The sequence below is a fragment of the Podarcis cretensis genome, assembly GCF_951804945.1.
Source record: "Podarcis cretensis genome assembly, chromosome: 6".
In the NCBI taxonomy this organism is placed as follows: domain Eukaryota; kingdom Metazoa; phylum Chordata; class Lepidosauria; order Squamata; family Lacertidae; genus Podarcis; species Podarcis cretensis.
The window spans coordinates 2690565-2714259 of record NC_137175.1 but is presented as its reverse complement, the minus strand read 5'-3'; the positions used below and the strand labels follow the sequence as shown (position 1 = coordinate 2714259).

Sequence of the window (23695 nt, the reverse complement as noted above, 5' to 3'; positions counted from 1 at the left end):
ATTTACAAAAATATTGTAATTTGGTTGAATGTTAAGAAGGATGCTAGATCATAAATAATTGCCTACCACTGAATTAGATCTGAATTTGACGATAAGTGAGATTAAGGAAAATACAAACTTTTTGGAGAATTGCTAGATTTTATTTAAATGAGCGGAGATAAGATTGCAAACAAGTGGGTAATTTGCTTGGAAAATTTTTTTGTAACGATGTAAGTGCGAGCGGGAGACGCGAGGGAGTCCAAAGAAGTGACGAAATTATGTTATGATATAAGTAATGTTGTTTATTATTTATGCATTTGTATTCAAAAACTTTAATAAATATGTATATATAAAAAAAAGAATCCTCTTTTAAAGCTTGTCCAAGTTGGAGACCATTGTTGCCTTCTGCAGGAGGGAGTTCCATAGATTAACGCTGCGCTGCTCGAAGAAGGGCTTTCATGACAACAATGCCCACTTACACCACAAAGAACTCATAACCCACCTACTTTCAGGAGCCAGAAACACCATAACCAGACACTGGAGAGACCTGTCAGGAGTAAGCATGGACCAATGGTACCAAATAGTATGGGAAACAGCCCTACTAGAAAAATTAACCAATAAACTGAAACTGACACGGGGATAAATAGAAGAAGACGCCTTTACCCCGGTATGGCTCCCCTTTATCACATACACAGCCCAACAAGACAAGGACAAAAATCCACCAACAGCATACAAATCAGTATGGCTACCCTGTTCCAAAACACCCACCCACCTCACTCACACACGAAAACAAAGATCACCACAGCCAACCACAAATGAACGACCACACCATAGGCCAACCCCAACCTCTCTCACCACCAAAGGAACACAAGTGAACAGCAAAGAACCTGCACAAGCGACACTGACACAAAACCCCACATATATTAAGTCAAATAAAAACATTGCCACCAGACCCCACCCTCACTCATCTCTCCTCCCTCCACCTCTTTCCCCCTTTTCTTCCTAATGTCTCAACAAATGAAACTGATCTGTAAAAAATGTTACTGGGGTGGGGGTGGGGGTAGAGAGATATTGCACACACTTTTGTAAATCAATAAAATCTTTTAAAATGAAAAGAAGGACTTTCATTTCTCTGCCCTGAATCTTTCAACGAAAGCCGACAAGCTGAGGTTCTCTTCTCCAGAAGAAGGTTGGAGGAAGCATCCCTGCTTCCTTGTTTCCCTGCCCTCCGAGCCAGGTCCCCCCCCCCCCGTCATACGCTCCCCCCCAGTTGTTCTTCATCTTCCTCCTCCTCCTGTCTCGGAGTCTGCCAGCAGTATGAGGCTCCTGACATGAAATACGTGATGTGCAAACAGCAAACCTTCCTTCCTTCTGTCTCCCCCATCACTTTCTTTTCTCTGTGAACCCTCCTCTCTCTATGCAGCTGGACCAGAGCAAAAGACGTCACAGTTTGAAACTCTGGGTGATTGACATGGTGTGCCTTACCAACATCAACTTACTGGCGGTTGCAACGACAGACCAGGATATTGGTAAGTGCAGAACGCAAAGGGGAAGGTCCCCCCCCGATTGCCTTGCAATCCCTGCTTCCCCAAATAAAGTGTGTGCCTCTGTATGCTGAGCTTGCAACCCTTTCGCTCAAAATACACACCATGCAGCCATGAGTTCCACATGTTGGTTCCGAACTGTGTCCAAGGGAACTTAGTTTTTGCATGTGCTGGACTTCTTCGACAACTTCCCATCAATTCCACAGGGGAAGCTGTGTTATGGGGAGAGGGAGAAGATGTTTGACTGGCGCATCCAGTGGTGCTTAATATTGGAATTCTGCCTGTTCAGTGCGCTTTCCTGTGCCAAAGACACTGCTTTCTCTCAGTGCGATCTTCTGGGGGAAAACTTCACCTGAGGCAGAAGTAGCAGAGATGCAGCGGCGTTGCTGTCTTGTGGGAGGAAAGGGACTGAAATAGTCCAGAGACAGAGTCTTCTAATCTAGAAGCTTTATTTACAAGCAGTAATTTACACCGTCTGAGCTTTCGCACATCTTTCTCCTTGCTCAAACACACTCCAACCGAAATCGAAACCAGATTCACAGAACAAAGGACTGTGACGTGACATCCTGACTGACTTCCCGTAGAAGTCCCTCCCTTAGGGCCCATAACCCCACAAAGGGCCTGGGCCCATAACCCCACAAAGATCATTTTCTTAGACCTTGGCTCACCCTTCCTGCGCAGAGCCTTTGGAATGAGGACCCAGGCCTCACACTTAATGTATGTGAACAGAGACTCTGGAGGTCAAACTCTGATGCAGCTTCCAAAGCGCAATGCTTTTCAGTGGAGTCAGTTCAGATCTGCAGGCTGGGGAACGGAGTGATGCACGCACAGCCCTCGAATAAAGTTCTGCTTTCCCTCTTTCCACCCAGAGTTCTTTGACATTGGTGGCAATAAATGTGACCGGATCTTCACTCTCGTCGACTTGGAAGGATGTGCCACGGCTATGGACTACTGGTATGACCCTGGGGAAGAGAAGACCCTGGGGGCATTTCTCCTCTCACCCCCCCCTACCCTCCTCTCACCATCTCCCCAGACACAGGCTGGACCAGCCCCAGCCATAACCACCCAGCCTACGCTAACCATCAACACAACCACACTTGGCAATCAGAGTTACGGAGGCTGCCCAGTTTCTGGATCCCCTATTCATTTACGGTGGGAATGGGGAAAAGCACAAACCTTTGGTTCTGCAGGTTTTTTTAAAAAAAGAAATCAATACAATTTTCGAATTGTTGTACTATCCCTTCTCCCCACCTCGCACTGTTATCTATTTTTGACGAAGCTGATCTTAATATATATAATGAAGAGCTAATTGTTCCTTCTTCTTATTTTTTAATTTTTTTTTTTGGGGGGGTGGCGGCCACTAGAGTTGCAATGGAGCCAATATTTCATTTTGGCATTTCACAGTTTGGCAACTTGCTTTGTATTAGAAAAGTTGAGCGGCAAACTACACGTCTCCAGGGGACAACTCCAGCGGCAAACTACACGTCTCCAGGGGACAATGCAAAAAAAAAAAAAAAAGGATAGATCTGCAGAAGTCTGGTTTGAGTTTATTGTGCATGTCAATATGGAAGAACAAGGATTGTCCCTTCCCTCTGCTTATCAGTGGATTTGGTTGATTCAGTAACATGCTGATATTCCTCTTTACGATGCTTTAAGATGTATATACCACCCTTTACCCGAGGATCATAGGGCAGTTTACAGAATAGAAATGCAAAAATGTGTAACATGATTCTAGATTCATAATTAGGTAGGTGGCCGTGTTGGTCTGACGCAGTCGAAATAATAATAATAATAATAATAATAATAATAATAATAATGTCCAGTGGGTTAAAGCCTCAGCGCCTAGGACTTGCCGATCTAAAGGTCGGCGGTTCGAATCCCTGCGGCGGGGTGCGCTCCCGCTGCTCGGTCCCAGCGCCTGCCAACCTAGCAGTTCGAAAGCACCCCTGGGTGCAAGTAGATAAATAGGGAACGCTTACCAGCGGGAAGGTAAACGGCGTTTCCGTGTGCGACTCTGGCTCGCCAGAGCAGCGATGTCACGCTGGCCACGTGACCCGGAAGTGTCTCCGGACAGCGCTGGCCCCTGGCCTCTTAAGTGAGATGGGCGCACAACCCCAGAGTCTGTCAAGACTGGCCCGTATGGGCAGGGGTACCTTTACCTTTACCTTTAAGTTTGTTCTGTGCATAAGCTTTCGTGTGCATGCACACTTCTTCAGATACACTGAAACAGAAGTCACCAGACCCTTGTATTTAGTGGGAGGGTGGGGTCATCTGCATACTATCACTTGTTTTTTCCTGTAGGACTAATTGCAGTCGCTAACAGTGTCCACAGGTTTACCATACCCATTGAGTCAATCACCCATCTCCTACGACCCTCCTGAGAAAAACCCCACCCTCCCACTATATAGAAGGGTCTGGTGACTTCTGTTTCAGTGTATCTGAAGAGGTGTGCATGCACACAAAAGCTTATTCCCAGAACAAACTGAGTTGGTCTCTAAGGTGCTACTGGACAATTTTTTAATAATAATAACAAACAAAACAACTCACCCCCCCCCAGTACTTTATGCTCCTGCCTTGTGGCCAGAGGAAATCTGGAGCGACATCCATTTTGGATCCCAATTCCAGTGCTCTGATCTGCTATCTGGAGCAAAGAAGCAGGCAGAGCTTCTGTCCGAGGCTGACCTGCTTCCCAGGCAGGCCAAGCTCTCACCTGTTCCGCACCTGTGCTGCACCTGCAGGTTTTGGCCTTCATCCCTTTTCTTTTCCTAACTGAACTAGGACCGATGGCCGCAAAGCGATTTTCTCTGTTGGGGACGTGAAAGGGAACGTCCTGATCTTCACCTCATCGGATGTCGTGATGAACGGGCTTTTCAATGTCCGCAGCTACATAGGTGAGCCAAGTTGGTCCAGGTTGGTGCGGGGGACAGTTTACAACACTGGCCAGGCAGAGGGGGAGCTGCTGGTCCCTGAGCCTCCACAAAAGGGGTGCAAGTCGACCCTTATTGCGATGTTTGATCTTTGGTGCTCCCCCTTTTGCTGAGCACTGACAGAGCTTTCCTTTCAGATGAGAGAGAGAGTGTTAGGGATGCCTTTGCAATATTTGCTTTATTCATAAGCTGAGCATCAGTGGTAGCAAATGAACGCCAAATAAAGACTCCGTTAAGGTTGTAGATCCATTACTCCAGATCAGACCTTCAGAGAGAGATTTGTTTTGTTTACATGTAATGTTATGCCATGGCTTACTAAGCTACAGGTCTATGGCTCAACGTCATATGGGAACCCTGCCCATGCCTCCCTCGTGGATCACATTCGCAACCCGAGCGTCCACTCTATTTTTTCCAGTTTGTCACCCCCTTCCGGGTGACACCCGGGGCGAACCGCCCCTACCGCACCCTCCTTCCTACGCCACACAGATACCCCACCCCAGACATTCACTAAACTAAACTACAAAGGTAAGAGCAGCTGGAAAACAAAGCAAACTCTGGAGAAACAAGCCAATGTTTCCTCAGTCGCCTTTGGGGCAGCTCATAGTTTGTGAAACAGACCATGGCTTAGTGGAATGTGCGAACTATGAACTCCAACTTGTGCTTTTAGCCAATTCTCAGCCCTCCAGTTGGATGTCAGAGAGGTAACCCATTATACAACCTTTTGTGGGCATCTGTATTGGGAAACGTTTAATTTCTGATGTATCGTGTGTTCTTTTATATTCCCTTGGAGGGTACTCAGAGTGGCTGGGGCAACCCAATCAGGTGGGTAGGGTAAAAGTAATACATTATTATTATTATTATTATTATTATTATTATTATTATTACTACTACTACTACTACTAATCTGTTGTGGATTAACAGTCACAAACGAGGGAGTAGAGCCAATGCATTATATTTTGGCTCTACTGGGCTCTGCTGGTGCACAATGTTTTTCCCTGGATCTTGTCCTCACAGGTGGCATGTCTAGAGTCCCCGTCCACATCCTCCTGAAAAACAAGGCTGAACAATACAGGAATTTCCATGTCCCTGTGAGTTTTCCCCATGAACCTGCCTGTTCCAGAGTTAGGGTGATTTCTGCTAGGCGCTCCCTGCTTTTAATATTTATTAAATGTGTTTCTATCCTAATCTTTACTCTCTTTTTAAGGACCGCAGTGAAAACGATCAAAATAAATAATAAATATGTGTGTGATTAAAACCCCCAAAGCAATTAAAATATCACAATAAAATAGAATAAGGCGGCAGACTTACATTAGGAAGAACTTCCTGACAGTAAGAGCTGTTTGACAGTGGAATTTGCTGCCAAGGAGTGTGGTGGAGTCTCCTTCTTTGGAGGTCTTTAAGCAGAGGCTTGACAACCATATATCAGGAGTGCTCTGATGGTGTTTCCTGCTTGGCAGGGGGTTGGACTCGATGGCCCTTGTGGTCTCTTCCAACTCTATGATTCTATGATTCATCCAAGCTGCGGACCTTTGGCTGTTCCAGGTACCTGCTCCTAGCCTTGCCACTATAATCTGGATTGCCAAATTATGGAAAGGTCCTGAGAAAATGAGCTTTGCTTAGTTCTCCTCTCTGTCTCTCGTTCAGGCTCCCACTCCCAGTTTTCAAAGATCTTGATTATTATGTCTGTGCGGTTCAAGCCAAAATGAATACACCTTTTGCAAATTCACCAAGACAACAGATGATTAAGGCTGGAGACAGACGTTAGCCGTCTTCCAGGGAGTTAGAAATGGGGATCTTTGCTCATGTTCTACACAGACTCTTGCCTCTGGTATACAGGTTTTGCATCTTCTGGAATTGCTTCAAAACCCTGCCAAACCTATTTGACCAGGCATGACATTGGAGAAAAGCGGGGGGGGGGGGGGGGAACAGGGGACAAAGACACATTAATTTCCATTACCATGAAAACAGCAACCTTTCTCCTTCCTGTTAATTTAGAAAGCGAGAGGTTTCTGGTCAAGGGAGGAATCTAAAGGGCTGTGTACACACTTCAATTAATCTGCATCTTTCGGAAGAGGCTCATGTATGATGTTAGCCACAATGCATGTCTTTTCTTATGGAATACTGCATTTTGTTGCGTTTTCCTCCAAACCAGCTTTGAACTGAATTGAGACAAAAGAAGGACCCAGCATGCATTTTAAGCAGGTTAACGTGTACACATATCCTTTGGGATTTCCAAAAGATGGCATGCAGGCAGATAGAGCTCTCCTTTTAGTTAACGGCTCTCTGGCCTTTCTTTTTTGCAATGTTTAGTCTTCTTCTTCCTCCTCCTCCTCTCCCTCCCCTCCAGGCTTTGCACGGAGACTGGTGCCAACAGATCAAGTACATCCCGCAGCTGAACCTGGTCGCCTCCTGCACGCCAGCCGAGAAGACAGCCATGGCCCTCACCTCTCTCCCGCTGCATAACATTGGTAAAACCCAGTAAGAGAGGCCTTTTTCTCTCTGCTCTGGAAATGAACCCAAGGTGGGATTGAAACGCCGTTACTGTTTCCACCGGAAGGTGGGTAGGGAAAGGGTCAGAAACTTCAGAGAGCCATAAAATATGGGAAATATCAGTCAGGAATTTGTGGCAGAGGCTGTAAATGCACAGGTGGCGCTGTGGGTTAAAGCCTCAGCGCCTAGGGCTTGCCGATCGAAAGGTCGGCGGTTCGAATCCCTGCGGCGGGGTGCGCTCCCGCTGCTCGGTCCCAGCGCCTGCCAACCTAGCAGTTCGAAAGCACCTCCGGGTGCAAGTAGATAAATAGGGACCGCTTACCAGCGGGAAGGTAAACGGTGTTTCCGTGTGCGGCTCTGGCTCTGGCCAGAGCAGCGATGTCACGCTGGCCACGTGACCCGGAAGTGTCTCCGGACAGCGCTGGCCCCTGGCCTCTTAAGTGAGATGGGCGCACAACCCCAGAGTCTGTCAAGACTGGCCCGTACGGGCAGGGGTACCTTTACCTTTACCTTTTACCTGTAAATGCACAAGAGTTTCCAAGGGATCTTTCAAATGGGAAACCTGGGTCCCAGAAAGGCCCCTGGGAACTACTACTACTACTACTACTACTACTACTAATAATAATAATTTATTTATATCCCGCCCTCCCCAGCTGAAGCTGGGCTCAGAGCGGCTAACAACAATCAAAGTAACACAGCATTCTAAAATAAATTCATTCTAAAATCAATTCAGAATCAAATTCATGGCAACCATTGGGCTAGAGTTCTATGAAGATTACAGAAGGAGAGAGGGGGTCAGGCTGCGCCCTGACCAAAGGCCTGGTGGAACAGCTCTGTCTTGCAGGCCCTGTGGAAAGATGTCAAGTCCCGCAGGGCCCTAGTCTCTTGTGACAGAGCGTTCCACCACGTCGGGGCCACAGCCGAAAAAGCCCTGGCTCTGGTTGAGGCCAGCCTAACCTCCCTGTGGCCCAGGACCTCCAAGATGCTTTTGTTTGAAGGTCCTCTGTGGGGCATACCAGGAGAGGCGGTCCCATAGGTACGAGGGTCCTAGGCCATATAGGGCTTTAAAGGTTAAATTTTTAAATCTGGAGGTCTTTTTTTAAAACATTACTTTGGGGAGGACAGAACCTCCCAGGATTTGCAGGTATTTACAGTTTCTCCTCCATTCTGATTTCAGCCGGGGAAGTGAAATCGAGAAGGCCCTGGCATCCTCTCTCCGAGAAATGCTTAAATCTCCCATGGGGAGAACGCATGAGCTGGCCTCCCACCCCCAAAGGACCTGTGGGAAGAGCTGCCCTCTCTTCTCCCCTTCTCTGCAAAATCAGGACAAGGGTGCCTGTTCCGCAAGAAGGCAATGCCTTTCTTGTCAGGGCACAAAATGGGAAGAAGGAGTGATTGAAGATCTACCTTGCAGGGAACAGAGATCGGCCTTGGGATCTGCTGTCTCTCCAGAGCCTGCCGCCTGAGGCATCCTCCTCGCCCTGCCTCCTGAGCGGCCCTGTTTCTGGTTTACAAGGGCAAAGCAGGGCAAAAGATTCACTTGGAAGAACTTGGTTAGGGAGTTTGGTGGCGGCGGCACTGTGGGTTCAACCACAGAGCATAGGGCTTGCCAATCAGAAGGTTGGCGGTTCAAATCTCTGCAACGAGGTGAGCTCCTGTTGCTCAGTCTCTGCTCCTGCCCACCTAGCAGTTCGAAAGCACGTCAAAGTGCAAGTAGATAAATAGGTATCGCTCCGGCGGGAAGGTGAACGGCATTTCCGTGCGCTGCTCTGGTTCGTCAGAAGCGGCTTAGTCATGCTGGCCACATGATCCGGAAGCTGTATGCCGGCTCCCTCAGCCAATAAAGTGAAATGAGCGCTGCAACCCCAGAGTCAGTCACAACTTGACCTAATGGTCAGGGGTCCCTTTACCTTTACCTTTAAGCCAGCTCTGAATCCTAAATTCCCTGGTTTGAATCTCACCTTTCCCACACACTCAGCGGTCTTAGGCGAGCTCCATCTCAGCTGCCTCCCTGGCTTGAAATAAGGGAGGATAATGTCAGTGGCCTTCTGCTTTACAGGATTGTTCCAAGGTGCATATGATATATTTCACAGCCTGCAAGTGCCAGGAATTATGATCACCAAAAGTTCAAGGTTGCAGTTCCAAGAACTGGACAGCAGATGGTGGTGTTGCACTTCATTGTTCTCTTTAGGAGCAACAATTAGGTTTTTTAAACAAAATGTTTTTATGAAAAGGATTTTCATAGTTAACAAGGGTGCACCCAACATCTCTGTTTTCAGTTTATAGTAGAATGGTGTGAAATGAAAGCATTCAAAGCAGCGGTTCTCCACCTGTGGGTCCCCAGATGTTGTCATGTTGGCTAGGAATGATGGGAGTTATAGTCCAACAACATCTGGGGACCCACAGGTGGAGAAACACTGATTTAAAGGATAGCAGGTTTAGAGCTCATCCAGACTCCCACTCGTCCTGCATCTTCCCCCTTGGAAAACCTCATCTTTACCGCTGAATCAGAAAAAACTTCAGCCAGATTTCCCGCAGATGGATGTTTGCTCCAATTCAGCAGTAAAGAGTGGGTTTTCAAAGAGGAAACCGCTTGGCCCCTTGGTTTCTAGACACAGGACGGGCCTCACGTTGCCTTGAGGTTTCTTAGGCAAGAGGTTTCTTAGTCAGATGTGCGGTGGTGCACTTTGCAATCTGCAGACTTGCTGCAGAAATCTAGGTGGAGCTCTGCGCCTCTGCTCCTTCCTGGATCATGGTCGGGTGTCTCTAGCAAAATGTCCGGCAGCCCACCATGCTTTAGGCGAATGTCTTTCTGGTCCGTTTCTTCAGAAATCCAGCCATTCAATTATTTTTGAAAGAAAAATAAGAGAGACTGGCATACTTAATCAACACATCCCCTCTTCCATTTGTCCCAGATCAGCGGTGATTGTTCTGAAGAAAGGCATCCTTTGCTTTGACTATTCCTCGGAAATGAACATCCTCGGTACGTTCTCTAGAAACGGCTCCTTAAAACCGCCTCCTTCTGGAGCCGGTATCCTCTTTGGGGACCAGGTGCCTGGGAGAACGGCACCTTCAGGTATTCTCAGTTGGCAACTGAAATATACTCGGAGTTGAGAGCGGATTTCATGCTCTTTATTCAGCTCATAGTGGTGAGGAGGAATGGAAGTTCCCCCACAATGTCTGCTTTATATACATTCTTTACACAATGGGCCCCACATGATTGGCTAATTCCGGGATTCACCTGTAGGCCAATCAGGTTGTGGATTCCCTTCCACCTGGAGCTGGATTGGGTGGCTCCTGCGGACCAATCAGACTGCTGCATGGTTCTAGGACCAATCAGACTGCTGCATTCTGAATCCTATTGTTCTAGGACCAATCAGACTGCTGCATTCTGGAGCCTATTGTTCTAGGACCAATCAGACTGCTGCATTTTGGATCCTATTCAACTCAGTACATAACAGCAATGATTTACTTAGATCCGGTCGAGTCTTATTTCTAACCCAGTCGAGGCACCGAAACAGCCTTGCTGCCCTGGTGGATAACCGGGAAGAGGGGTGTGACCCAGTTAGTTTATTATTTTATTTTATTTATTGAATTTATATACACCACCCTATGAGCTCTCAGGGTGCTTCACAGAACAAAATCAAAATATAAAACCGCAAATTTATTCTCCAAATGTCTCAGCATCCCTCTGGAGGTCTGAGATGATGGAGAGCAGAGGCAAAACACTGCCCTTGAAACAGCTGAACTGGCTCCTGGCTCCTTTCTGTTCCTAATGCAAGCTGTTTGTTTTAAATTTGAAGGCCCTAAATAAGGGATGAGCGACCTGCGTTGTTCTGATCTGTCTGCTGCAATCCTTCTGCACTATTGTCATCAGCTTATGCTTTGCGATGGCTGCCCCAAAAAAGTGATGCAGACGGTTCCGCAGATCGATCAGTCAGTGCGTCCCGCAAATGAAATATAATCATCATCATCATCATCATCATCTAATAATAATAATAATAATAATAATAATAATATCATCATCATCATCATCATCATCATCATCAGTGCTTTTATTCTGGGGGTACGCATACCCCTAAACATTTTGTGAATCTAAGTTTGGCCTCATTGAGGCTCAGTATTTTAATATGAGTAGGAAAATGAGAGTACCCCTAAACAATTTTTTAAGAAAAAAACTACTGATAATAATAATTTATACCTTATACCCTGCCCATCTGGCTGGGCCTCCCCAGCCACTCTGGGCGGCTTCCAACAAAGATTAAAAATATATTAAAATGTCACACATTAAAAGCTTCACTAAACAGAGCTGCCTTCAGATGTCTTCTAAAAGTCTGGTAGTTGTTGTTCTCTTTGACATCTGGTGGGAGGGCGTTCCACAGGCAGGTGCCACTACCGAGAAGGCCCTCTGCCTGGTTCCCTGTAACTTGGCTTCTTGCAGTGAGGGAACCGCCAGAAGGCCCTCAGAGCTGGACCTCAGTGTCTGGGCTGGATGATGGGGGTGGAGATGCTCCTTCAGGTATACAGGAAATGGCAAAAGTGGAGTGATTCCGCCGGAGCTCCTGAGATGCGTTTTCTCTTTTGCCAGTGACGGGAGGGTACGAGCCCCTGATCCGCATCTGGAACCCCTATGTAACCAGCAGCCCCATCACGCAGATGAAGGGCCACTCCACGGCCGTCACCCACATCATGATCAACGGGCAGAGGAACACCATCGTCAGCGTCTCCAAAGACAAAGTAGGGGTTTGGGTGCGAGAGGCGGGGAAAGGGCTGCTGTGGGAGTGTGGGGGATCCCTGTCCGTCCGTCCCTGAGAAGTGGAAGGGTGGGGCCGGAGGCCTAGAGCTTTTAACTGGAGATTAATTTAACCCGTCCTAGAGCAGAGTTCGACTGTTCCAAGAGCCGCTGTGAGAACAGGATGCTGGACAAGATGGGCCCTTGGCCTGATCCAGCAACCAGGATCTTCTGATGCTCACAGTGGCCGAGCAGGGGCCCATTATCAGTGGCGTAGCGTGGGGGGTGCAGGGGGGCCCGGCCGCACCGGGCGCAACATCTGGGGGTTAGGGTTAGGGGGCGCGAATCCACGGGTTAGGGGGCGCAAATTACTTGCCTTGCCCCGGGTGCTGACAACCCACGCTACGCCACTGCCCATTATGGGAAACCTCTGAGCTGCACCCGAGCAACTCTGCCCACCAGGGATTGCCAAACAATTAAAGCCCTGTGTTGCGAACAAATATCAGTAATATCCAAAGGCAATGCAATGACCAAGTACAACAATGTGATGTCAGAATAAACTCTTTATATACCGTATTTTTCGCTCCATAGGGCGCACTGGACCATAGGGTGCACCTAGTTTTTAGGGGGGGGGAAATAAAGGAAAAAAAATATTCCCCCCCAGCCCCAAAGAGCAAAGAAGCCAAGAAAGCGAGCGGGATCCATCCCGCTGGCTGTCTTGGCTTCCTCTTTAGCCGCACACAACCTCTCCAGCCGGGAGAGGCTGTGCGCGGCTTTGGCAGAAGCCAAGACAGTGAGCGGGATGGATCCTGCTCGCTGTCTTGGCTTCATTTTCAGCCGTGGGGCTGGGGCGGGGGAAGCCCGAGCTTCCCCTGACCCCAGCCCCCAGAACGGGTCCTGGAGCGAAGGTGAGGTTGCGCACAACCTCGCCTTCGCTCCCGGAGCTTGCTGCTATCCACAAGCCTTCTGAGCCTGGCGGGAACTCCTGCCGGGCTCTAAAGGCTTGCGGATAGCTGCCTGAAGACCAGGGTGCGCAGCAGAAGTTGGTGCTGCGCTCCCCGGACTTCAGGCTGCAGGCTGCTATCCGCAAGCCTTCGGAGCGCGGAGTGGGAATATGCGCTCTTGATGGATTCTCTTGAAAACATTCTATGCATTAGAGTGCATATTTTGTGACTTTCAGAGATTTAGAAGGTTTCTGTTTTTTTGGTTGTGCAGACAGTGCATACAGTGGTGCCCCGCAAGACGAACGCCTCGCAAGACGGAAAACCCGCTAAACAAAAGGGTTTTCCGTTTTGCAGGCGCTTCGCAAAACAAATTTCCCTATGGGCTTGCTTCGCAAGACGAAAATGCCGTGCGAGTTCCTGCGGGCTTTTTCCCCCTCCCCCCCCTTTTTCTAAGCAGCTAAGCCGCTTATCAGCTGATCCGCTAAGCCGCTAAAAGCCGCTAAAAGCCGCTAAGCTGCTAATAGCGCTAATCCGCTAAGCCGTCAATGGGCTTGCTTTGCAAGACGAAAAAACCGCTAGACGAAGAGAATTGCGGAACGGATTCTTTTCGTCTTGCGAGGCACCGCTGTATTTCATATGGTTCAGTGTTCTGTATGATATAAAGAGTTTATATTGACTCCCTGCTCCAGCTCCTTCAGGCCCTCTGCCTTCCCCTCTCCTCTCTCTCTCTCAGAACATCCGCGTCTGGGATCTGCTGGATCACTTCTGCCTGCAGTCGATCCACGGCAGGAACGTCCCCCTGGGCAACTACCCCATCTCCGCCACCTACTACCACCGGCCCTGCAATTACATCATTTGCGCCACTTACACGGTGAGGAGGGGGCCGGCGAAGGACCGTGGGATCAGAAGGCGAGAAATCACTTCTCTCTCGACTTGGGCTGCTGCTGCTGCTGCCGCCTCATAGTTTGCGAACTGTGTTTATTAGCATAATTTTGAATTTTGGGGTTTCTTTTCTTTTTTCTTTTCAATGCAAAATTACAACAAAAATTACAAACATTGACTCCAAAATAGAGCAGTACAAACAAGAAAAGCAAAAAGCAAAAAACAAAAACACACATCAACAAATAAAACCATATTATCATTCTAATCATTACGTACATATACACATAATGACTTCCTTCCTTTGTTCTAAGACCTCAAAATTTTTACTCTTTCTAAATTGTTGTGTCTAATGTAGATTACTTCTATCTTTATACTTTTTACACCATTTTTACTTTTCTTTAACCCTGCAAAGCTTCATTCATTACATACCGATATACTTACCCCAGAACAATGTTTTTTCATATACTCTTTAGCACTTCCCCCTTCTTTTAATGATTTTTGATGTGATTGTCCCCTTATGAATGCTGTGAGTCTTGCCAGATGTATATATATTCACAAAATTTAATTTGCCATTCTTTCACTGAAAGAAGAATGAATTTTGGGGTTTCTGCAGCCTGTCTGTTGCTTGCAGCGCCCATTGTTCAGGCGGCAGGTGGGGCTTGTAGGCATCAAATGGCGAAAGGTCATCTCTAGGCAATTTCTCCTGTCAGAGAGCTGCTCTGAGGTGCCTCAGCCCAGGCTTGGCTCCTCTGGGAAAATCTCCTGTGTCGTTTTGCTACAGCTTGGCTTTTTCTACGGCGTGGAGTATGTCGACTTGGATGCCAAGACCCAGGACCAGCCGGTGTGCTGTGCACTCTACAACAAGAACTTTAAGCAGGTGAATACTGGGAAGCACCTGGGAATGTTTAACTGGGAGAAAAAAGTGTGGACCATCTAGGTCAGGCATCCCCAAACTTGGCCCTCCAGATGTTTTGGGACTACAACTTCCATCATCCCTAGCTAACAGGACCAGTGGTCAGGGATGATGGGAATTGTAGTCCCAAAACATCTAGAGGGCCGAGTTTGAGGATGCCTGATCTAGGTGGACCAATGATGTGAGCTGCTCTGAGGCAGCTTGGTACGTTCTCAGCAGGAATGGTGGCAGAGAGGAAAGGGAGAATAAAGGGGCATTTTCAAAGTTTTCATATATTTAAAGGAGTGCTGGATGGGAACCAGAGACGCCAAGTTGTGCCCAACATTGGTGGCCCCCGGCGCATATGTGTGATGTCACACGTATTGCACACGCGGCGTTTCTGTTGCATCAGGAGGAGGCTGAGCCCAGAGCCCAGCCATGTGGCATGGTGTTGCGCTTGGCTCCAAAGCTCGCTGACCTCGCCGCAGGTGGCCCTGCAGGGGAAGTGAGCTCGGCGGAGGGGGCCGAGGCATGGCCGGACCCATAGTCCCTTCTCACCCCACCCTGGAGGCTGGACTGTGAAGTGAAGGACATGAGGCAGGAGTCGGTAATGCAGGTGAGCTGTGCACAGGCGAGCTGCAAGCAAGCTGCCGGCTAGCTCTGCAGAGGCTCCTTTTATTGGCACAATATGCAAAACCAGTTAGATACATTTTGGACTGTGACCTTTACACATCTTCCAATCCCGAGATCGTGGGGTGGTACAAAGTTATTTTGGCACCTGTTTCCACCGCGTCATTTCCCCCCTTGCACAATGTATGACGAAGGAGACAAAGGTCACAGACAGAGCACGGCAGACTACTGACACCGCAAAAGGTTAGACAGAGGGCAAGATGTTCAGACACCTGTGGCCTTATCTGGGAGGGAGAGTGTGCTCCACACCCCAAGGTCTCGCGTGCAGACAGCTGAGGCTGTCTGCGGGCGGGAGTGTGCTCGACAACCCAGCGATCATTCCCACAGGACTGGGAGGTGTGGTAGAGGCAGCGACCCATTGGGAGACAACACAGCAGCAGGGCCAGGAAGGGATGGCCGTTCTTTCGCCACCACTCCAGACAACCTTGCGGGGCCCCCGTGGTGAAACACCCCTGGGACGCTCTGGACAGTCCTGGCTGCCCCGTCCCAACAGACTTGGGGAGGGGGGGGGCTGAAGACACCTCAGCCCTATAGAGTTGGCGCCTATGAAGGGGACCACCCTTCCAGCTAAAGATAAGCGAAGAAAAAAGTAACTTCATTTGACTTGGAGGCCCTCAATGGCTTGGGACAGGGTACCTGATTTAGGGCTTGTCCCGTGCCTAGAAAACACGGGTCCAAGTAATTTCCTGCTCTGCCAGCGCTGTCTAGGTACAAGTCAGAGTGGTTTTCCTCTTGCCCTGCTCATTTCCAAGGGAAAACCTGCTCTCTAGTGATAGATCGGAACAAATGGCAATCCGGGAAAAACCTGACTTGCTGTTTGCTCCGACTGAGCGCTAAAGAGCAGTTTCCCCCGGGGAAAAGCAGTGAGACAAGAGGAAGGTGTGGAGTTTCCCTTGCAGTTTCTCTCTGTATGAACCTAGCTGCAGTTTAAGAGCTGCATAAGGATAGAGAGAGCATCTTCTCAGCGGCGGTTCCCTGCTTGTGGAATACACTTCCCTGAGAAGTCAGGCAACCTCTCTACTATTCAGAGCCAGTGTGGTGTAGTGGTTAAGAGCGTTAGTCTTGTAATCTGGGGAACCGGGTTCGCGTCTCCGCATGCAGCTGCTGGGTAACCTTGGGCCAGTCACACTTCTCTGAAGTCTCTCAGCCCCACTCACCTCCCAGAGTGTTTGTTGTGGGGGAGGAAGGGAAAGGAGAATGTTAGCTGCTTTGAGACTCCTGAAGGTAGTGATAAAGCGGAATATCAAATCCAAATTCTTCTTCTTCTTCTTCATTTAGAAGATATCTGAAGGCAGCCCTGTTTAGGGAAATTTTTAATGACTGATGTTTTAATGTATTTTTGATCTTTTGTTAGAAACTGCCCAGAGTGGCTGGGGAAACCCAGCCAGATGGGTGGGGTAGAAATAATATATTATTATTATTATTATTATTATTATTATTATTATTATTATTATTATTCAGGAGAACAATGCTTGCTCCCCTAGGCTTGAAACAGCTTTGCGACTTTTCAAATTGCAATGGTTTCATTTTGATTGTCCCCTGCTGCTCTTTTTAAGTTTTTCTGGATGATTGCATTTATCTCGTATCCTGCTGCTTTTCTTGTTTTAGAGTTGGGAAGAGCAACAAAACATTGCCGTGTCGTACATTTCTGAAGGCTGGCCTGCCAACGTGTTCGTGCCTGAAGAGGATGGCCTTGCTTGTTGTTAATCCTTTTTTCTGGTTGCAAGAACTCTCAACGAACGGAGAGTGCATGTGCGAATGCACCTTGTGAATCTGACCGACCTTCTCGAGTTAACCATCCCCTCTGGTTTCTCCCATAGGTGGTCAGCGGCTGCTACAGTGGCGTCATCACCGTTTGGGATATCATGACCGGTCAGAAAGTGATGGAGTTTTCCACCTCGTCAGGGCAGCCGGTGGAAATCACAGCAATGACCTTTGATACCCCTGAGAGGCGGCTGATCACAGCCCTGAAAAACGGGACCATCAAACTTTGGAACTTCAACAATGGCGCCTGCCTGATAGAGCTGCCTTTTGACGACAAGGCTGAGGTCAGCGCAGGGGGCGAAATGAGAATCTGGTTGGATAACCCTTCTCTCTTTTTTTAAAAAAAATCATTTTTATTAAGTTTTCCATTTTAACAATCCAATCCAATCGCATTAAATATTCCAGATTATATCCATACATATCAAATAATCCAAATACCGTATTTTTCGTCCTATAGGACGCACCGTCCCATAAGGTGCACCTAGTTTTTTTGGCGGGAAGTAAAGGAAAAAAATTATTTCCCCCCCAGGCGCGGGGCTGGGGCGGGGGAAGCCCGAGCTTCCCCCGACCCCAGCCCCCAGAACAGGCAGCTCTCTGCAAACCATGGGAGCCCAGCGCCGGGCTCCCACTGCTTGCGGAGAGGTGCGCGAAGCCTGGATGTGCTGAGCTCAGCGCCCCCAGGCTTCAGCATGCAGGCAACTCTCCCAGCGCCAGGCTCCCGCTGCTTGCAGAGAGGTGCACGAAGCCTGGAGAGCGAGAGGGGTCGGTGCGCACCGACCCCTCTTGCTCTCCAGGCTTTAGCGAAAGCCTGCATTCGTCCCATAGGACGCACACACATTTCCCCTTCATTTTTGGAGGGGAAAAACTGCGTCCTATAGGGCGAAAAATACGGTATTCTGCCGAATTATGAATTTTTTTATTGGGACTTCCCATGCTTCAAGTTCGGGGGGGCTCTGATCATCTCATATCTCTACTGCTCTTGATAGTCATTTCTAATAGTTCCTTTAAATCTTTCTGTTGTTAACCTTCCTTCTTTCATGGCCTCTGAATTGTTCCCACAAGTGAGTTGAAGTAAAATGATGCGTTTCTGTGTGGATTTGATGTGTATGATTCCCCTCTGTCCGTTGCAACATTTTCTCACACGCTGGTGTTTCTGCCGAATCAATCCAAAAGTCTTTTCGCTGCTGGCAGGTGCCATCTTCTCATCAATTCTGGTTGGATAACCCTTCTCAGCCAGAGATACCTTTGCAGTGACTGGCCACCTCGGAATAATAATAATAATAATAATAATAATAATAATAATAATTTTTTATTTATACCCTGCCCTTCCCGGTTCAAAAACTGGGCTCAGGGCGGCTAACCACAAATTTAAAACACTTCCTTGTAAAAGCAGTATAAAAAACATGAATAACAATAAAATTAAAAAATCAGTTAGATAATTCCCCAGGGCTAGCTGGCTGAATTGGTCCTACTTGGGCCAGTGAGGAGGCCAGGGGAGAATTAGCTGTGGGGTCTCAGAGCGGGTGATCTTCATAAAAAGGGGAGAGGGAGAGAAGGGAAGGGAAATAAAAGATCAGGCTGAATTCAAATTAAAGGCCAGGCAGAATAGCTCTGTCTTACAGGCCCGACGGAAGGAGGTTAAATCCTGAAGAGCCCTGGTGTCATGGGACAGAGCATTCCACCAGGTCGGAGCCATCACTGAGAAGGCCCTGGACCTGGTGGAGGATAGTCTGACTTCCTTAGGGCCCGGGACCTCTAAACTATGGTTATTCATGGACCTTAAGGTCCTCTGCAGGGCAGACCAGGAGAGGCGGTCCTGTAAATACGAGGGCCCTAAGCCTCGGCCACAACTCCCTCCCAAGTGCTCTGGGGATACTGGGAAACCTTTTCACGAATCCCTTCAAACTCTACACTTTTGTGATTCTATGAATCTGCTGCGTTTACATGTCGCTGCCCAGTCCATGCCCCGCAGTATTCTGGGCAATGGCTGAGCTGATCTGCGTGGCAGGAGCTGCCCTGCCCTCTCAGCATTGGCACCCCCGGTTCTGCTCCTGGGTCAGACCTGGCAGGGAGGAAAGGGTTGGGCAAGGCGCTTTATCCAGAGCGAGACACCCAGAACTGCAGCTGACATTGGTAGTTTTTATTAAAAATTTCAACATAACAAATTATCAAAAACATATCATCTCCGGTTTTTCAACACATATTATTCTCTGCATATTATAGAATTGTAAAAATCCTTAAATTATCTATCATGTTAACAATAATAAATTTGTGTTTGTTTATTCAAAACCTGCCAGGGAGTCTTGTTCATTTTGGGTTTTTTTAAAGGAATTTATAAAAAGTTTCCATTCTTCTTCAAAGCCACAGTTGTCCTTGTCTCGTAGTTTGTATGTCAATTTCGCCAGTCCCGCATAGTCCATCAATTTCCCTTGCCACACTTCAGGAATTCCTGCTCTTAACTGCACCGCAATTCTCTCGCGTGCCACCCCAATCTCTGGGCGGTGCGAGATTCCAGGGGTTCCCGGCGCTTTCCCCAGAATGAGGGACAAGGGAGACTGTAGTGTCTTTAAGATCTAGGATACGATACGATACAATAATCTTTATTGTCATTGTCCCATACAGAACAACGAAATTGAAAAATCTACATAAGACATTCAAAAACCAACAAGCCTGCTATCCCAGCTATCCCAGCCTGGTTAGCTCCCTAAAAACTCTGATACCCCATTTTTAAATACAATGTACTCCCATAGAGACTCCTTACACTGTGTTTAAAACCAAAATCGCATTTGGGTAGAAGCTGTTTCTCAGACGGCTAGTCCTGGTCTTTATAACCCTGGACCTTCTTCCAGGGGACGTGGGTGGCGCTGTGGGTTAAACCACAGGGCATAGGACTTGCTCATCAGAAGGTTGGCGGTTCGAATCCACGTGACGGGGTGAGCTCCCGTTGTTCGGTCCCTGCTCCTGCCAACCTAGCAGTTTGAAAGAACGTCAAAGTGCAAGTAGATAAACAGGTACCTCTCCGGCAGGAAGGTAAACGGCGTTTCCGTGCGCTGCTCTGGTTCGCCAGAAGTGGCTTAGTCATGCTGGTCACATGACCCGGAAGCTATATGCCGGCTCCCTCGGCCAATAAAGCGAGATGAGCGGCGCAACCCCAGAGTCGGTCATGACTGGACCTAATGGTCAGGGGTCCCTTTATGTTTACCATCTTCCAGAAGGCAGAAGCTGAAAGAGATCATTTCTGGGGTGTGCACTATCTCTGCAGCTTTCTTATGACACCTGGAAGCATAGATTTGATCCAAGGTGGGAAGACTGCACCTAATTATTCTCTCCGCAGTCTTTACAACCCTGGACAGCGTTGTTTTCCCCCTGACCGTGCAGCTCCCAAACCACACACATAGACCACAAGTTAATACACTCTCCACAATACAATGGTAAAATGCCATCAACAGGTCCTTTGAGAGATTATTTTTTTGCACATGTATACAACCCACACTGTTGATGCAATAACACCCCAAAAGGCACTGGCTTCTCCCATAGCCAAAGCCTTGGAAATCTCAGCAGAAATCAGGCGTGACACTGTCTCTCATCTGCTCAGCCTCATTCTCACTCCCAAACGCATCAACTCAGGCTTTTGTGTGCGCCTTGTTTGTCTGCATAACCAGCTTTCTGCCCTTTTGCTTTTGTGTCTCCCCAATAGATCGGCTGCGTCATGTACATGAACCAGAAGATTTTCGTGGCTGGGTGGAGCAAGAGAGTGACCTGGTACCTGTAAGTAGAGACCAAGTGCTGGGGGGGGGGGAGATCTGGGGTGGGATGGGGGGCTTCCAATGTTCTCCACTTCAAGGCCACGCCATTGCTAGACACTTAAAGACTCGGGCAACACCGTATTTTTCACTCCAAAAGATGCACCTGACCATAAGACGCACCTAGTTTTTAGAGGAGGAAGACAAGAAAAAAATATATTCTGAATGAAACAGTGGGTGTATGATTTTTGTGGTTCATGCTGTGGCCACAGACATGTGATTTGACGGTGAGTTTGGGGTAGCCCAATGCAAAAATCCCGGGGATCCATGTGGATCCGTGCTTTGTAATCACATTTTTGGGCCATTGCGGCCCCACACAACAGTGGGTGCGTGATTTTTTTTTTGGTGCAGGCTGTAGCCATGGGCATGCTATGTGATCTGATGGTGAATTTGGTGTGACACAATGCAAAAATCCCGAAGATCCATGTACTTTTACCTCTCCCCTCCTAGGCAGCCTCTTTTATCTCTAGAGTCCCTTATCTCCCTCTCGATCGCTTGCCGATCAGCTGCTCAGCAGCTTTGTTTCAACACCCACTTCCTTCCTTCTAAAAAAAAAAAAAAAAAAAGCACGATCTGCTTTTTGCCCTTGGGCAATTCGGCTCCAGGGACCACGCATTCGCTCCATAAGGCGCACAGACATTTCCCCTTACTTTTTAGGAGGAAAAAAGTGTGTTTTATGGAGCCAAAAATACAGTATAAATTAACATTTGCATAAAACCCTCCAGTAAGAGAAAGGAGACGTTTGCTGGTATACCTTTCTTCCCCTCTGAAGTCAATAGCAGCTTTGGGGGCGGGGGTGGGATTTTGATTGGAAGAATGGCATGCAGGTGAAAGTCTGTTCGTACTTGCCCTGTCTGTTTTTGTTCCGTTTGCAGGGATGATAACAGTTCCCCCATTATGCACATGGGGCTGCTCTAAGATCTTAACAAAGAGTGAATATGGGTTAACTGTGCCCCTGAAGGACCAGGTGCGCAGCCTGGGAGTCATTTTGGACTCACAGCTGACCATGGAGGCACGCAGGTCAATTCTGTGTCCAGGGCAGCTGTTTACCAGCTCCATCTGGTACGCAGGCTGAGACCCTCCTTGCCCGCAGACTGTCTGGCCAGAGTGGTGCATGCTCTGGTTATCTCCCGCTTGGACTACTGCAATTTGCTCTACGTGGGGCTACCTTTGAAGGTGACTCGGAAACTACAACTAATCCAGAATGCGGCAGCTAGACAGATGACTGGGAGTGGCTGTTGAGACCACATAACACCGGTTTTGAAAGACCTACATTGGCTCCCAGTACGTTTCCGAGCACAATTCAAAGTGTTGGTGCTGACCTTGAAAGCCCTAAACGGCCTCGGTCCAGTATATCTGAAGGAGCGTCTCCACCCCCATCATTCTGCCCGGACACTAAGGTCCAGCGCTGAGAGCCTTCTGGCGGTTCCCTCACTGCGAGACGCCAAGTTACAGGGAACCAGGCAGAGGCCCTTCTCGGTGGTGGCACCTGCCCTGTGGAACACCCTCCCACCAGATGTCAAAGAGAACAACAACTACCAGGCTTTTAGAAGACATCTGAAGGCAGCCCTGTTTAGGGAAGCTTTTAATGTTTAATAGGTTATTGTGTTTTGATATTCTGTTGGAGGCCGCCCAGAGTGGCTGGGGTATAAATAATATATTATTATTATTATTATTATTATTATTATTATTATTATTATTATTATTATTATTGGCTTCCCCCCTTTTCTGTGATGTAAGGGGAGGATTCTGTCTCCTGCCCCTCTCCTCTCCCTGGACAGCTACAATGGGGCTACTTAATTTCTCCTAACCAGAGACAACAAGGAAGACGAGAAAGTGATTGAGTGCAAGCACTGGAAGTCGTACCACTCCGATGACATCTCGTGCATGGACAGCTACGGCAAGAATCTTTTGGCGACCGCATCCTGCAACGGAGACATCGTCCTGTGGAGCGTCCACTCTGGACAGGCGTTCTGCCGATTCAACGCATCTGAGAGCCCCTTGATCCTTGCTCCCCAAAGGGTAACGATCAAAGTCCCATACGCCACAAAGACTCTCTTTTGTAAATTCCCAAGGCGGTTGGCATTTCCCTGGGGCTGTGGAGAAGTGAAACCTCCCCCTCCTTTTCCAGTAGCCTTTTCCATCTGCCACTGCCGGCTGCTGTGCAGTTTTGCTCAGGGAAAATGCCCCACGAGACAGATTTGAGGGGTGGGCAGAAGAAGGTAGATCTCTGGGTGGCAGGTTTGCCGGAGATCAGCAAGAGTGTCCGACTCCCAGTTGTTTAGTAATAACAAAATGGTTTATTCCACCTGAGCTCATTTCATTTCTGGTGCTGAAGACCAATCCCTGGGCTCAGAATAACTCCTGAGGTGCCCTGGTCTCTCATTCCCATGGGACCTGAGATGCTACCTGATTAAAGGAAACTTTATGAAGATGGTATACAGGTGGTATTTGACTCCATCAAAATTGGCAAAGATTAACAAACAAACAAACAAACAAACAAAAACAGCAGCAAGTGTTGGAGGTATCAGCATGAAAACGGAAACTTTTCCCACATGTGGTGGACATGTCCCAAAATTAAAGCTTTTTGGGACATGATATATGATGAATTGAAGAAAATGTTAAAATACACACTTACAAAAACACCAGAATTATTTTTATTGGGTATTTTTACAACAAACATCCCAAAGGTTAATAAAAGAGTTTTTCTTTATGCCATTACGGCCGCCAGGATTCTTGTAGCAAAATATTGGAAGAGAAGAATGGCATCTAAACTATGCGAATATCTTGAACTAGCGAAACTAACAGAATCAATAAGAACTTCGAGAAATAAAATTTTAAAAGAATGGGATGTTTTTTAAAATTACATGATGTCGTATGTTTCCAATGATTGCTCTTGGTTGAGCATAGACTAAATTCCAAAGAGATAAGAGAAAAGGTTCCCGCAGAACAGGAAAGGACACAGAAAATCTAAGAGATGAGAACTTAGGAACCGCGTAGAAGGAAGTTATTAAATAAATCAGAGAATAGGCACAGATAAGAGAGTAA

General features: G+C 47.8%; 1 protein-coding gene across 4 annotated transcripts in view; it reads left to right on the top strand.

Annotated features, from left to right (window-relative positions):
- The window catches only part of EFCAB8 (EF-hand calcium binding domain 8), a 67708-nt gene that overhangs the window by 23416 nt on the left and 20597 nt on the right, over positions 1–23695 (top strand). For all 4 annotated transcript variants that reach the window (XR_013839624.1, XM_079978905.1, XM_079978904.1 and 1 more), the window contains exons 7-18: positions 1403–1508; positions 2393–2477; positions 4302–4414; positions 5465–5538; positions 6798–6928; positions 9856–9923; positions 11529–11677; positions 13350–13487; positions 14280–14375; positions 16901–17128; positions 20542–20612; positions 22462–22669. Coding sequence is in view for 3 of the 4 variants with exons in the window: in XM_079978905.1 (XP_079835031.1) it covers positions 1403–1508; positions 2393–2477; positions 4302–4414; positions 5465–5538; positions 6798–6928; positions 9856–9923; positions 11529–11677; positions 13350–13487; positions 14280–14375; positions 16901–17128; positions 20542–20612; positions 22462–22669 (1467 nt within the window). In the remaining variant the exon portion in view is untranslated. The remainder of the gene's footprint in view (positions 1–1402; positions 1509–2392; positions 2478–4301; positions 4415–5464; positions 5539–6797; positions 6929–9855; positions 9924–11528; positions 11678–13349; positions 13488–14279; positions 14376–16900; positions 17129–20541; positions 20613–22461; positions 22670–23695) is intronic.